Source organism: Pantherophis guttatus, chromosome 1 (genome assembly GCF_059756535.1).
Source record: "Pantherophis guttatus breed Tessera chromosome 1, ASM5975653v1, whole genome shotgun sequence".
Classification (NCBI taxonomy): Eukaryota; Metazoa; Chordata; class Lepidosauria; order Squamata; family Colubridae; genus Pantherophis; species Pantherophis guttatus.
This window is the reverse complement of record NC_142063.1, coordinates 76,163,222-76,179,642: the sequence shown is the minus strand read 5'-3', so window position 1 is coordinate 76,179,642 and position 16,421 is coordinate 76,163,222. Positions and strand designations below refer to the sequence as shown.

General features: G+C 36.4%; 1 protein-coding gene across 3 annotated transcripts in view; it reads left to right on the top strand.

Moving 5' to 3' along the window:
• The window catches only part of CSTPP1 (centriolar satellite-associated tubulin polyglutamylase complex regulator 1), a 178,592-nt gene that overhangs the window by 50,963 nt on the left and 111,208 nt on the right, over positions 1 to 16,421 (top strand). For all 3 annotated transcript variants that reach the window (XM_087883098.1, XM_034417494.2, XM_087883104.1), the window contains exon 2: positions 4,050 to 4,152. In XM_087883098.1, the coding sequence (XP_087739224.1) occupies positions 4,050 to 4,152 (103 nt within the window). The remainder of the gene's footprint in view (positions 1 to 4,049; positions 4,153 to 16,421) is intronic.

Genomic DNA, 16,421 nt, shown 5'->3' with positions numbered 1-16,421 from the left:
AAACCCAGTAAATATTCCCTCATCTTCCTCTTCCAAGTACTTAATTAAAACATTGAAAAACAAGGGCCCAAGACAGAGCCCTATGCCTGAAGTAGAGCCATTAATGAGCACAATTTATGTGCCTTTGCTGAACTAACTGTGAGTGCATCCAATAGCATCTAGTTTATATTTTATCACTTATAAAAGAGGCTATCATGAGGCACTCTGGTTTTATTGAGAAGCCAAGTGCACTATATATATAGCATACTTGTATGGATACCTGAGGGATCGCCTTTTTTCAAGAGTCTCTACTCGTCCAACCAGGTCAAGCAGAATGGGCATACTTGCAAATCCTGTCTGCCAAAGAATGTTGGTTGGCAGGGACCAGAAGACAAGCTTTTTTCAATAGTGGCCCCTGCTCTATGGAACATTTCCCCTTTGGAAGTCAGAATGTCCCCAACCCTGCTAGCCTTTTGTAAGGTCCTAAAAACATGGCTATGTTCCCCAGCCTGGGACGCTGAATGTGTCAAGGATCCCATTTCCTGGCTTTATTGCTAACTGGCCAAGGAGCTTGTTCTCCCAACTGTTCACTAATATTCAGAACTCAGAACTTAGGCAAAGAGCTAGGCCAAAACATTCCTCCCTCTCCCCCCCCACCCCCCACCTAAAGTGTGTGTGTGTGTTTATCTTTCCATTGTGAGGAGAGAAAAAATCCTAATAGATGTCAGAAATGTGGACAATTATTGCCAGTTTGTTTTTTAATTTGGTAAACACTGTCTCTAGGTAGAATAATTTCTGGAATTACTGAGCATAGAATTTGGACATGAGGAGAAAAGGGTGGGAGGGGCAAGGCAAGGATGAAAATAACCTGGTTGCTGTTAACTTTGGAGTGTGACTGACTGAATTGCATTAGTCGTTCTTCCCTGAGGCGATACAGGTGCGCAGAGTTATTTTTCTTTAATCACTCACATAAATTAACATTTATTCTTTTGCATTAAAATAATTAAATAAAACTACACCCTATATCTTTTATTACCAGATAATATCTTTGAACCTCTGGCTGACAACCTTGTTGTTGGCCGCAAGGTATTTTCCAGGGTGTGTTTTACCCACTTTTGTATTAAATAATGTTCTAGGTTGAAAACAAACAAACAAAATAAAAACCTGATAGCAATCAGAATCTATGCAAAGTTTTAATAATAATGATGCCCAGTAGCAAGTCATGTTTTCTAGACACTTCTCCTGGGTTTGTCCTCCCTTCCCATCTTATCACTTTCATCAGGATGAACAAAATAGGTACTGTATGTGGGTGAGTTGCTAGAGAGCCCGTTTGGTCTAGTAATTAAGGCATCAGGCCAGAAACCAGAAGACTGTGAGTTCAAGTCCTACCTTAGCTGACTGGGTGACTTTGGATCAGTCACTGACTTTTAGCTCTAACATCAGGCTTGAGAGACAAGCCGATTGGTCAATTCCTGTCGCAATCACTGGATCAGCACTTGATTTATTTGATAAAGTGGACCGTGTACAAGTCAAGAAGTCTGAAATAGAGAGATGGAGAGGCAGTTATTCATACTATAGAAAGGAAGAAATATAGTAGTATTTTCCTTGTGCTATTTTCTTTTGAAAGTTTATCCTCAATGGCACTCATTACATTTAAAGTAATGTAAAATGAAGGGATATTCCTTTGCTTCTGGAATGCATTTTCCAATAACTTGAAATAATAAGGCTGTTGCTTTTTCATGACACTGTTTATGGAGTATAGTCCTATATGTTGCTATTCTACTTCATTACAAGGAAACATCAGTGCAAATAGTATGTAGAATTTGGGTACTTTCTGATGAAGCTGTATTAATCTGTCTCTTTATAGAATTCTGGAGTGGTATATCCAGATATTTCACAATTTCTCATTAGTAACCCACTTTTCTTTTATTTCATCTATCCAAAGAAACAAAACAACAAAAAAGAAATTCACCAAGAAAATAAAAGCAGCTGCATAGTGTTTTTTTGATGAATAATCCTAGTAACTGTCATGCTTCTGACTTTTCTGGGGTGACTGAACCAGCTACATTATGTTGTGATTAAATAGAATTACTTGTAAATTTTGAATGTCATTCCACAAAGATATGACATTTCCAAATGTGGAAAGTGAAATTCTGTGTGCCACGGTACAATTCAGTATCCAATGTAAATCTAGGTAGCTTACCTATATATATATATATACTGACAACCAAGATAAAAAAATCTACTGAAAAATCAATCAATCACTTTATCAGATCTTGAACTATCTGACTGCATACCTATTGTTTGACCATGTCTTGATACTATTCAAAATATGCAAATAAAAACTTACCTCCCTAGAGCCCTAGAGCAGGGCTGTCAAACTCCCGGCCTGTGGGCCAGATGCATCAGCTCTGGCCACACCCACACCCAGTTTACCAAAGGGGGAAAAAGTCCTGATACATCATGTGATGCTGCCGTGACAATATGAGTTTGACACCCCTGCTGTAGAGTATTTTGGAGGGGAATTTTATTGTGTGTGGCTAATGTAATGTTAGTAGAAAGCTGTGTGGGAAAAGTTTTCAATCAGCAATTGGCATCAAAGTGGCCAAATGGCAGTTTTTTTCCTGTGAATATTACTCTGTTTATGTAGTCATTTATTTTTGTTAAAGCAGCAAGATTGTTAAAGCATTTCATCAACTTATGAAACTTATAAATGAACTGTGTCCTTTGTCCAGTTGCAATGACTCTTATCCCAGCACACTTGAAAATGTACAGCTTTGTTTATGAACTATTTGATTCTAATGTCTCAACTTCTTTGCTTGTCATTTTGATGTATGTTGGAGACCATGAGAAAAAACATGTTTTGGAGGTATTTTAGGAGGATATATCTGCTATCCTAAAATATTTGTACTAAAACTCTGTGTCTAATTCTTTCAAAACAGCTGGTGAAGCTTAACAAAAAGAGATCCAAGCTAGAATTAAGGAGAAATGTCCTGTCAGTGAGAACGATTAACCAGTGAAATGGCTTGCCTCAAGAAGTTGTGGGTGTTCCATCCATCACTGGAAGTTTTTAAGAAGAAATTGGACAGTCATTTGCCCAGAATTGTATTGGGTCTCCTACTTGAGCAAGGGGTTGGGCTAGGTCCCTTCCAAGGTCCCTTCCAGCTCTGTTATCCTGTTAATCTTAATAAAGGACTTCATTCAGTCTATTTAAAATGGATGCCCAACTTAAATTGGCTCAAGAATTGCAATAGGTTTTGTGTGACTTATTGAGGGTCACACTTCTAAAATGGCAGGTTCAGAATGTAAGCGGGTCCAATTTTGATTGTGAAATAATAAGTTTGAAGTTCTGTAAGAAGTGACCTCACTCTCTGGAAGGTTGTAGTAGGATATTTTGTTGCATAACTGAACATTAATATATTAAGAGTCTGCTTAGCCCAATACATAATTGTATCTAAAATTTTATTTTTATTTCATTTGCTTTTCCCGTAGTAGCTGACAGATACAAAATATAATAAATTCTTCACTTATGATATAATTTTTGCTACCATTATATAACACACAAACATGTATCCCTGACCTTAGAATTGTTTTAATGATGTGAAGAAAATGTGATCAAATTTCAGGATTTCAGATATAGTACACTTTTCAGGGACACATTTCATTAAGATGATAGCATAAGATTGTACACCTGTGGTTGTGTACACACAGAGTTTGCCTATTTGTTTATTTATTCGACTTATGCTGTCCAACTTGTCTGGAGACAACTTTAGGGGGCTTATATGGTTTATTTAATAATTCACAGTCAAATAATTTGTTATAACATCAGTCATGAGTTATAATATTCAGTGCCTGAATTAATATGATATGTTAAACCCAAACCCAAAAAACTAACTTAAGGAATACTAAAATGTGTGAACAAAGTCAGTGTATATGCTTTTCAGTTCCAGGATGTAAGAAGCATAACAAAAGGTTTAAGTCTTTAAATTTTTAATTGTTCTAATTGGATTAACAGAAAGACACATGTGATAAGACATTTACAGGATAACAAATTCTACTCTTAATTTCAGCCCAAAGGCACGTCATTACTTATATGGAAGATGCAGTGAGTCAGCTACTAGAAAGCAAGGAAGATATTGGTCAATATGGCATTGCCAGATTCTTCACTGAATAGTAAGTATATTGCAATCTACCAGTTTCCTTGTTTATGGAAAGAAGGGAGATCAATCTGATTTTCCCTCTGATTTTATACTAATGCAGTCATATAACATGTATCAGCCCTGGAGGCCATTTTTTTCTTTGGATCTTTAAGCTGCCACACTTAACGAATGGGCATATTGTGGGAACTGGGAGAGGGGTTGGATGGCGACAGGGTGAGATGTATAGCCATAACAACAGCAACATTCTTTTACTGAGAATCAAGGACGTTCAACCTGCACCTGGAGAGGCGTGACTGGGAAGCTACTCCGGTTCGGATGGTGGCCTGATTGGACCATGTGTTGGACATGTGGGTGCAGGGGAAGGGACTTGGATTTCCTTCGGGGTGGGGAAAACCCGGGAGACTTCAGATTCGGGTTTTCCCAGATGTGCCAATATGACATATCTAATAAAATGGAACTTTGAGAAAATGCCTGCCTCAGAGTCTTACTTAGTTGACGGTGTTACTTGGAACCCTGACAATATGTGCTACAACATAACATTTCCATGGTAAAATACATAGAATAGAATAATGCAAAGATGAAAAAAATTCAACCAACCTAAGCTAAAGTGGAGCAATGTATGTATAAATATACAGTATGCAAAATTCCAGTGTTGTTATCCAACCAATTAAAAAAAGTTGTTCAGAATGTTTTTTTCTGATTAGACAATGCTTACAAAGTTGAGGTAAATCTAATTTTAGGGAAGCTTTTCCGTGATAAGGAAATGTCTTGGGGGATTACAAGCAATTTATCCCAAGATTTTTGTATTGGACAGCTTTATTCTATTTTAAGAAGATGGTCTTTAATGAACCCTGATTTCATTTAGTAGTATATTCAATTTAAGAAAAGCTTAGCCTAAAGAAACGATTCAACCGATTTTTAATTCACTAGTTTGAGTCTTCGCCAGTCATGTCACTTGTTAATATCTACTAGAACTGGATATAGATTTCAGAGAAACTAAGCACAAAACAGCTAGTTGGTGTAACCAGACATTAACCAGACAATTCAGAAGAAGATATATTGAACATTATTTTATAATAACACATTAGCCAGTCCAAAGTTCTGGATGGGGAAAGACATTATATTAATGAATTTTATGACTGATCTCATTTTACTGATATTTCTCTGATCTTCACCAATTTGCCATATGATAGACTTGACTGTTATTTTTCCTGTTTTTGAGAACTTCTATATGTATAGAATATTGATCTTTAAGACATCTCCTCCTCCTCCTTTTTCTAAAATAGCAGATTATATGCCATTAAATTGGTGTCCACTCTTAGCAAATTTGGATTTTCTCCATGAGGAATAGCTCATAGAAATATAAAATCTATTTTAATATAGGTAATATGCTGTCAGCTCTACAAGGTAGACCAATCAAGAGGCAGATGGTGAGTAAGCCCAAAAGTAGTTTTAGTGGGATAGCAAAGGAACAAAATCTTGCAAGTCTGAATGTGCTTCCCCTCATCCCTCTTCATGTGAATTGGGGGGGGGGGCGCACCTGTCTTCCTGAATCCCTATCTTCATATGACTTAAGCCATGTTTACCTGTTTGATGGGTTGGTAATGGGTCTTCCCTCTTTCTCTTGTTTTATTTTTATTGAAAAATTTTTTACAGAATAAAAATATAAAAAAGAAAATAAAGGAAAGTAAAAGAAAAGTGGTGAGAAAAGAATAAAGAAATGAAAGAAAAAGAGAGAGAAATAGAAAAACTAAATGTCTTCCAATCTTTTTTACGGCAGTTACAATGCATTTAAGTTTTATCATCTCTCCCTCCCTCTCTCTCTCTCCTTTTCTCTCTCTCGTTACATCATAACTTCTTTTTTCCATAAGCTACATTTTCTACTCATCCAATTCATTAATCACAAGTACAATTTTTTTCTATTTTCAGCAAAAAATCCATAAAGGGTTTCCAGTCATTGACAAACATACTTATTTTCTTTTCTCTAATTAAATAGGTCAATTTTGCCCTGTTTGTAAATTGGCTTTTTCACCTATCATTCTTCCATTTTAGGTATTTCAGACTCTTTCCATCTTTATGTCGTTACTGTGTAAAAAAAATAATTGTTCATAAGTCTTTTCTACAGTAGTTGTTTGTCCATTAGATCCAGCAAGAAAACCAGATCTTCCCTCTCTGTATCAAGACCATCATTTATACCAGGCCTGCACAACACATGGTACGTGGGTTTCATACAGCATACCAAGCAGTCTTATGTGGCTCGCCAATGTTTTTTAAAAGGTAAACCGCTGCTGCCACTGTGCCAGAAGTTATGCTGCCAAGTACCTCCAAGCCTCACTGCCATCCACCAGCTCCAGCTAGTTGTGGAACAGCTGAATGGCACTTCAGGTATTTCTTTGCAGCCCATAAGTATTTTTAATGTGTCACTGTGGCATTTTCCCCTCAACAAATTGTGCAAATCCAATCTATATTCTACATATATTTGACATACATACAGTCACTTTCTGAGGATATTCTGCTTTAATTTTGAAAAAAAAAGTAGTCCTGATGAAATAATTAATAACAAGAAGCCTGTTATTCAAAAAGGCTAGGATGTTTGTCTTCATGAAGAAAAGATACAATGAAAAACATGGTGAATACAAATAAGAAGATGTAAACCAGGCCAATTTCATCTTAGAAGTGGAAAAATGGGGAATTGAGGGGGTAAGGTATTTCTCTTTTAAGTCAGGTGGTATGGGAGAGAGATCACAGTTTCTGAGAAGGACAAAGTGGGAAATGCCATGCTGTATGTGTGGCACAGGTTCTTGTTCTATGATGAACATTTCTGGAATTCCTAACATTCCTTGTGGTTCCCAGCAAAATATTCTGCCTAGGCAAAGACAAAAAGTAGTGTGACTTCTAAAAGATTTTTGTAAAAGTCAAATCAAACTATACATTATGAAGAATTATGTGATATTTTCTTCTCCATTTTTAAAAAAGAGTTAACTAGCTGAAGGCAGGTTACAGCTGAAGACTGACTAACTAGCAATATTCTTTATTTGTTTTCCATCTCAGAATTGTTATCTGCAAGCTATGTGTTTTATAGCTTTAAAAAGAAACAGAAGCCTACACAATTCCTGTATCTTGATCTATATAGATTAGAATGCAATTTGGATAAAGTGATCTTAAACTGGAAAAGGTTAAGCAGCTTCTTTCCTTCCATTTTTCTTCTTTTCCAACTGTAGTCTGCCTAGGTTACTTTGCATAAACAAAGAAAGAAAAGCCAAGGAACCACAGAAGTATGTGCAGTTGGAGCCAGAATGCTTCTGTCATTTATTTATTTACTGTATTTGTATATCTCCCATTCCCAGAGGCTTTGATGGCTAACATCAATATTGATGACAAAACAACAACAACACCCCACAACTAATGCACAATATGAATAAAAACAACATCAAAATAATAAACATGAAAAATACAAAATAATGTACCTACCGGACTTCATTTACAACAAGCACTTCTCCTGTGCTGGATGGAACAACCAGGTCTTAAGTACTGTCCTGAAATCCAAAAGGAAATAAATACCAGATCTCTGAGAGGAGGGAATTTGTTATTCTGTAATTCTGTTACATGTATGGATGTAGTGATAAAAATGTCCAGAACTTCATTCAGAGTCAAAGATGACATTTCTTTAGAATGGTTAGGTCCAAAAACCCAAAACTACTCTGCCTTGGAGGAATTTAGTTAGTCTATCCCTCCCTCCATCCTACCCCCCCATGTTGAAAGTCTTCAGATACATCTGTGATCAATCACAGATCACTTTCAAAAGTAAAGCCCCAGTCGTCTTCATTAACACTGTCCAGCTAGAATCCAACTCTGTTTGAATCTAACTGATTTTATTTGCCAAATGCTGTGAAATTTCTTTACAGTGATCCTTCAGATGTTCTTGAATATTGTCTTTCTCTAAAAGGGAAATGACTTTATTTTTATTTTATTATTTTTAAAATGACAGGGAAACAAATGAAGAGGGAAAATGAATGATTTTGGAGTTATAGGAGACTTTTGAGAATTTCGTGGTTCCATGAAATTCCATGGAATCATGACATGAAAAAAACAAAACAAATGGATCATAGGACTAATTAATCTGTTCTTACTTGAGGCACAACTTACTGTGCTCAAATTATTGTACTTTGTCACTTCTCTTTTGAGAAATTTACAATTCTGGGAAAAGTGGAAAAAAAGAGGATGTCCAGCAGCAAGGTGAATATAATGGTAATAAGAACATCACTGAAGGATCAAGTTGAGGACAGATCTTCATAAAAAAATATTATCTATGTGGTTGCTAATCAGCTTGATGCCACCTAATCATCAAAAGGGAACAAGTCATCTTTCAAAAAGCCCCTGAGCAGCATTCAGAAGACATAAAGAATAAAATGAGAAAACACCTTTTTGCCCCTTGAATCCCCACTATGAATCACCAACACCACTAAGATTTGAACACTAATCTGACAGGTAAGATATGAGGTGGGACTTTCTCTAGCGATGCCCTAAGCTGCTCCCCTTTCTTCATTTCCCTAAATTCTTCAGGAAACTGAGCAGCTGTAGTGGATCTGTGAGTGGGGAGAGGCTACTCTGATATAATTGGTTTAATCTCTTAGCTGCCTCCTTATTGCTGTGGCCAATCACGATTTTGACCAAACTGCCCACAGATCTTCAGGAAACTCCCCAAGTACCTTCTGAAAACCACTGGATTCAATAGGTATATGAGGAACATTAATCTAAAAGGTTCTTTTCCATTGTAGAACAAACAGAGATAATGGTTTGTTCATGACAAGGGACTAAGCTCGGTTTTCTCCACCTTTCAGATCATTTTGCAAAAACAGTTAATGTGTAACTCTGATCTCCGTTTGGCTCTATACTGTAAATGGGGGCAGGTCAATGACTATCATGGCAGCCATGTTTTCCTATGCTGCTCCAGACCCTTCACCCTGGGAAGGCACATTGAAGTCTCCCAACCACACTAGTTGTGGGAGAACACTTCCATGCTAGCAATTACATTGAATAGCCCTGGCTGAGCAACTGATAGAATTGTATATAATCATCCAGCCCAACTATCCTTTTTGCCCCAACTGCAGAAATAAGGCCTCGCATCCAGTTATCTATAGAGTAATGCATCTTGATGCCAGTAGTGTCATAGATGACAATAATTATAACTTTCCATATATGCACTGGTACTGATAAAGCTCATATAGGCAGATCTTTGAGACATTAACTCCCTCTCCCCTACCCCCAGATTTTAGTATGAAAGCCAGGTCTCCCTTTAATCCATAATTAAATCATGGGTGGAGATATTTTCCCCCCCAGCAGACGCAGCATTCAATAACTTGAGCCAAACCTTCGGGGCTTCAAGGAATCTGGTACCCTGGCTCTTGGAATGAGGAATAAAAGGATCAGTCAGAAATATCAATCCTCACTTCCCTGAGTGCAGCCCATTCACTGCCTTTCACATGCCTCCTATTGCTATCACCATGATTCTGTTCTCCCCAGTTGTCCCACCACTATGACCAGAATAGTGGTATCTTGTGCCAAATCACAGTAAGCTCTGGTAACTTTTGAGCTTTTGAATCTCTCTGCCACTTACTTTACTTACTTAATCTTATTCTTACTAGAGATCGAATATTGTAAACAATATCAGGACCCTGGTACCCAACTCTCTCACCCAAGATACTGTATGGTTCTTCAGGCCTCTAGCTAAACTTCATTCTTCTTTTTTTTTTTTTATTGAAAAGTTTTACAAAAAGTTTACATATTTCCCCCCTCCTTCCCTACCTCAACCTCCCCCCTCCCCCCCTCCCCTTCCCAGAACAAATTACAGGGTATAAACTTCAACAATCATAATCAATCCTAATCTAAACAATTATGACATTTCACATCTCTTGTTTCTTCAATTCCCTAATTACCCGCCTAGCTTTATTACTTAAAGACACACTAAATATCTATATAATCATTCATAACCTATCTGCAATTTCTTATTCCGATATTTATTTTGAATATAATCTATCCACCTTCTCCAGTCTCTTAAATATCTTTCATTTGAATGATCCTTCAGGTACGCCGAGATTTTTGCCATTTCCGCTAGATTTATAACTTTCATTGTCCACTCTTGGATTGTAGGTAAATCTTGCTTCTTCCAATATTGTGCCACCAACAGTCTTGCTGCAGTTATTAAATTCAAAATCAATTTAGTCTCTATAACTGTACAATCCGTAACTATACCCAAAAGAAACAGCTGTGGTGTAAATTTCAACCTCTTTTTAAGAATATTTTGTAAAATCCACCAGATTTTAATCCAAAACGCTTTAACCTTTTTACATGTCCACCAAATGTGAAAATAAGTAGCATCCTCACAATTACATCTCCAACATTTTGGTTGTACATTCGGATACATACGAGATAACTTTTTTGGATCTAGATGCCATCTATAAAACATTTTATAAAAGTTCTCCCTTAAATTTTGCGCTTTGGTAAATTTCACATTTGTTACCCATATTTTCTCCCACGTTTCCATCATTATTGGCTGTTCAAAATTCTGCGCCCATTTTATCATACAGTCCTTAACTAGCTCTGTTTCCGAGTCCATCTCTATCAGTATATTATACAATCTTTTTATATGCATTGGGCTTTGATCTCTAATTTGTTTAATTAAATTTTCATCACTTTGTATAACACCAGTTTTCTGGTCTTTTCTCCATCTGGCTTGTAATTGTACATATTGAAACCATGTTTGAATTATTTTCTCCTCTTTCAACACATTCACAGATTTTAATTTTAATATACCTCCCTCCATAATGAGAATATCTTTATACGTAATTACATCCTGTCTACATTCTATACTCGTATTCTCTATTGCGTGCCTGGGTGCTGTCCATATAGGTATTTTTTCATTTAACTTATATAACTTCATTCTTCTTAATGTTATAAAGTGATGAACAAATATAAGGAAGCTACACTGATGGAATCTTGTCATCCCAAATTGAACTGTCATCCATCCATCCATCCATCCTACTTTAAACAGTCCATGCAACAACCTGTTCCCAAACAACTTCCAGAACAACTTTGATGACATAGAACCTAAAGCACAGCCTAACTGGAGAATTGTGTTCCAGGGTATGTCCTATGCTGGCAGTTTCAATCCAGACTTCTTACTATTAGCACAAATCTTCAGTAATCCTGCCTGCTTTCACTGCTGGCCAACTGTGATGAACACTGAATTAAAACATTAGAGAGAAAAACAGTGAAGCAAGCAAAGTCATTGTAGCAAAATTGAAGTTGTTTGGGCCTCCAATGCTGTCCTGCTCCCGCCTTTGCCCCTTAATTTATCATGGACACCATCTACTTAGGAAATGTCTTCTTTTTTTACTAAGATGCCTTAAACCTGTAAGAAGGAAGTGCTCCCAGGACCTTATATTGGCCTCAGATTCCATTCAATTACAGGTATTATCTTTAGTAAATGGCTTCTTGTCCTTTATCCTTTTTATTGTTGTTCCTTTTGCTTGTGTTCTGCACCTCGTGGTTAAGTGTAAAGGATAAAAACATCCTGAGAGGAGTTAAGGCATAGTTTACAATGATGATGAATAAGTACATTGCTAGGTGTAAAAAGACTCTTGAACATCCAAATGAGACTATCAGTTAAAACTTCTTCAATACGAATAATAGAAAAAGTATTAGAAAAGATTAATATTTTTGAGAAAGTACTGATAAAAGCACCTTCTTTTATTGTGCTCTCTCTTCCCATTCCTAAATCTTTTGCAGATTTCTGCTCTTACTGAAGAATATATGAACACCCTCTCTCCAAACTCCTTTGCTATAATAGTTTGGTCAAACAAACCTATGATTGTTCCTGTGACTGTGAGCCTGTCATAGAACATGAGCAAAAGATTGCCAATGTGCTCAGCTTTTATAGAAGATTTTGTGAAAAAGGGATCATATTACTGTAAAACTCATGATGAGAGAATATTAAATTACCAGTAAGGATGTTTTTTTTTTAGGCAGAATGCTCCCAAGAGCCTCTGAAAAGTTTGTGCCAGAGAGGAGACATGCTGAGGTGGTACTCTAATCATTTTTTCTTTTGGAAATTGTAGCAGAATACGTCATTATTTCAATAGGTTTTGGTGAAGAAGTTATAGACAAGACAAGGAGAAGAAAATATCTGAGGCATGATTTTTCTTTTAAAATGACCTTTTGTTCTTTCGAAAGTTCCTTTTCAAGGGGATCTTCCATTACATTAAAATTAAGGTTGTCAAGAATCCCTTTTCAAGGTAGTTTTCAATCTTCCAAGAAGAAAGATCAAGCTGGACAAAGTGGAATATGTTAATGTAAGATAGAGATTCTGGCACAGTAGTGGTTTTCACTTACCTTCACTACCGTTTTGGGACTGTGAGTGTGCGCATGTGCTCACTCACTTCCCTCGAGCACAGCACTTCTGTGCATGCGCAGAACCTTCTGCGCATGTGCAGAGCATCCGTGATGATGTCTGGGCGGATGGGTGGAGTCTTCCACTGCCGCCGCTACCGGTTCGCCCGAACCGGGGCGAAGCGATAGAAACCCACCACTGTTCTGGCATGCATTCACACGTGTCCTATTTTCTGTAAGATTATGGCAACTTGGCAGAAGACTGGTCTTTTTGCTGGATTTGAGCATTTTTCTTTTGGATGGCTATACTGTTGGGTAGCAATTACTAGATGTGCCAATAGGCTTTTGCTACTTAATTGACAAAACCCAGTGCTAAATACTCTTTATTAATATTGCTATGAGGAATAGGTTCAAAAACTGAATATTAAAAGAATCTTGTTTCTGCGTCTTGTAAACGAAAATAGTTCTTAAAACATCAACAATTCCTTAACAATTTCTATGTAATGTAACTTCCACAATGAGATTAGTAGAATAGATTTCCCAATCTAAGGCATTGCCTTCTTAAGAAGAAATGTTAATTTTTTAGGCGCATTTATTTTGAGATTCTTTAATTTCCTATGCAGAAAGTTGACTTGAAATTTGAGGGTGGGGCTGAGGAGGAAGACTAAACAGTAATTATGCCAGCAGCATTATCTTTTCATCTGTGAGTGAAAAAATAAGCCACTGGAGTTTTTTTTTTGTCATTATTAAATCCATTCTAAATGGCTAAATGACCTAGTGTAAAGTTTCAACATAATATTTGTGTTATGACTTCCACATTCAGGCCGTGTATTTCTATCTCTTTCTTTTAATATATATATATTTGAAGTTCATTTCTTTTCTCTAGTGACTTAGAATAAAGGAATTATAAGGTTAGAAGGAACCCTGGAAATCTTTTAATCTCACACCCAAGGCAGAAGTCCTCATATCATCTTGGATAAATGGTTGTCCAATCTTTTCTTGAAAACCTCCAGTAATGGAGCACCCACAAGTGTGGGAGGCTAGGTATTCCACTGCTTAATAGCTCTCACTGTCAGGAAATCTCTCCTTATTACTAGGTTAGATCTCTAATGAGCTTCCACTCATTACTTCTAATATACCACAGGTGCTATGGAGAATAAATCAATGCCTTTTTTGGTGGCAGCCCTTCAAGTACTGGAAAACTCTTATCAAGTCTCACCCCAGTCTTCTCTTTGTTAGGCTAAACATATCTAACTCCTTTAGTTTCATAGGATTTAGCCTCCAGACCCCTTTGTTGCTCTTCTCTGCACTCTTTCTAGGGCCTCGGCATATTTTTTGTATTGTGATGTACAAAATTGACTCATTATTCCAAATACAACCTCACCAGTGCAATATAGAATGGTATTATCACTTCTCTTGATCTTGATGCCATCCCTCTGTTGATGCAGTCCAGGACCACATCACCTTTTTTGGCAGCTGCAGCACACTGCTGACTCATAGATAAGCAGTAATCCACCAGGCCACTAGATCCCTTCATAGGCACTTCTTTTGAGCCAGATACCTACCTATCTTAAGTCTGTCTTCTGAAGTGTTAGCAATTCCCTCCCAGTTTGTGTCATTCACAAATTTGATGACTGCCCCTTCAATCCTTTCAACTAGAACATTTATAGAGATGCTGAAGAGCATTTTGTCAAGACAGAACTTTGAGGAACTCCACTGCATACATCCCTTCACATAGATGTAGTTCCATTAAGGACAACATTCTGTCCTTAATAGAATTACTACAATGATTTCAACATTGCTTTTACTGAAATTAAGATGACAGCATTGACTTCAACACTAGCTGACTACAACAAACTTAGCGATAAATGCATGGCTGCTGCAATCCTCAACCTGGCTGTGAGGTGGTATTTTCAACTGGCAACTTCCCCTGGGATTGTTTGTGGCTGATTGCTGACAAGTCTTCCATGTTACTAAAATTTCCTGCTCTTAGAAATACTGAAAAGGAGGAGACTCTGACATACAGTTTTATCTCAGTGATCTAGAGAATGAAACAACATTCTGAGATTTATACTCAAGAAATTGTTATTGCATTGATCTAAGTTACAGAATGTAGAAGGTCTTACAGTTTATTCAAAACTTGCACACTTTGAGCGGGGATTGAATTAGAGAAGCCAGAGGCAGACTACTTGATCTGCCAACTGGTTAGCATTTTGTTTTGTTTTGTTTCTGAAGTGTTTTATTTTTATTTTTTTTGCTGAGGAATTTGAAATCCAGCTTGAGAAATATATTGGAATTAGCTTGGATATTACATCAAATGAGAATTAAAGCCACTGATTTCACAGTTTAAATATGTTATTCTGATAGAATATCAATGTCTTCAGCATCTGCAAGTCAATGCTTGCAAGTCAATGGTAAAAAATATCCACTGAATGTTTAGTTGCTTTCTTAGTAATTGGTAGCCAGTAACAAGTGAACTGTAATTATATTCTATCCCTTTCACCACTTGGGCTTTCCTTTCTGCTGATGAAGTGTGACAAAGATTCCACTTCAGTATAGAATAAAGGTCTGCATGTTGACATTTTCTCAACAGCATGCTCTCTGGAGCCACTTATTTTTGCTCAGTGAGCCAAAGCTGGTTTTCTATGCCCTGAGAATGAATAGGAAAAAAAGGCATATAAGGAAGAATAATGAAATATTCAGTAAGATGTATTGCTTGAACATTTAATCTGTTTATAATTTTCCTTCTTCAATACATGTACTTACTCAATTTTCCTTACAATTTACAAAATAAATGAGATTTATTGACCTAAAACTTTAATTTTCTTATAAGGAATTAACTTGCTGCTTCCCCAGATTTTTCTAAGGAAGATTCCATCAGGCTGCAGCAAAGGACTGAAAACCGGCAGACTCAGCTGTTACTCACCTTGAACTGTTTTCATTTTAGCTATTTATTCTTTCCAACTACAAATTGGTTTCTCAGTTTACTTTTTTCATCCTTCTCCAGTTCAGGGTTGTTGTTTTTTTAGTTCTTTTATATCGTATGGCTAGGAGTGGAAACTGTTTTAGAATGTTAACTATTGAATTATGTAATCAGTTGTTGGAGACTTTTCAGCTGAAAAGCAGTATTAAATGCTTTAAATATGAGCTTCTGATAACTTTATGAAGATAAATTCAGATCAGCTCTTTTTGTTGGAAAAACTATGAAATACATTTTAGGCAATTTTGCATGACTTTTATTATTAGCAACTTGAGCGGAAGAAGTATAAAACTCTTTCTCAAAATGTAATTATTGCTAAGAGCTAGATAATAATTATTGATGAATGAAAAACAGTTATGATATTTACAGTATCATTTCATCTGCACAAATTCTAGACTTGTGGGGAACCTGTTTGGATTTTTAGCATCTTTTAGAAAATTGAAAATATTGTTAGCTTTAATAGAGTTGTCTGTTTTTTAATATATTAACCCTGAGCAGTTCTTTTCAAAATAAGTGAGATAGATTCCTATGGAAAGAATTTAACATTTGATCTTGGAATCTCTGTGTCCAGAAATTACCCTAGTTGCATATGGTATGGAATATTTTTAGCTATGTAGGCAACTTGTATTTAACATGAATAAATGAATGGTTTTTTGTTCTTGCAGTATATTCCCCCCTCCCAACTATGATTTTATTTTTCTGAAACTGGCAAAATTGTTTTTGGAACGTTCTATGATTTTACTGCATTGATGATCTAGTTGTACCTTGTTATAGTATCATATTTAGAATTTATTTTGTGCATATTTGCTGAATTTTAATTGTTGATTGTCATAACATAAAGTTGTCACTAGTGAATTTATTGTTCTCACCAGAAACATTGGATTAATTTTTTTGGAAGGCAGATCTCCAAATGT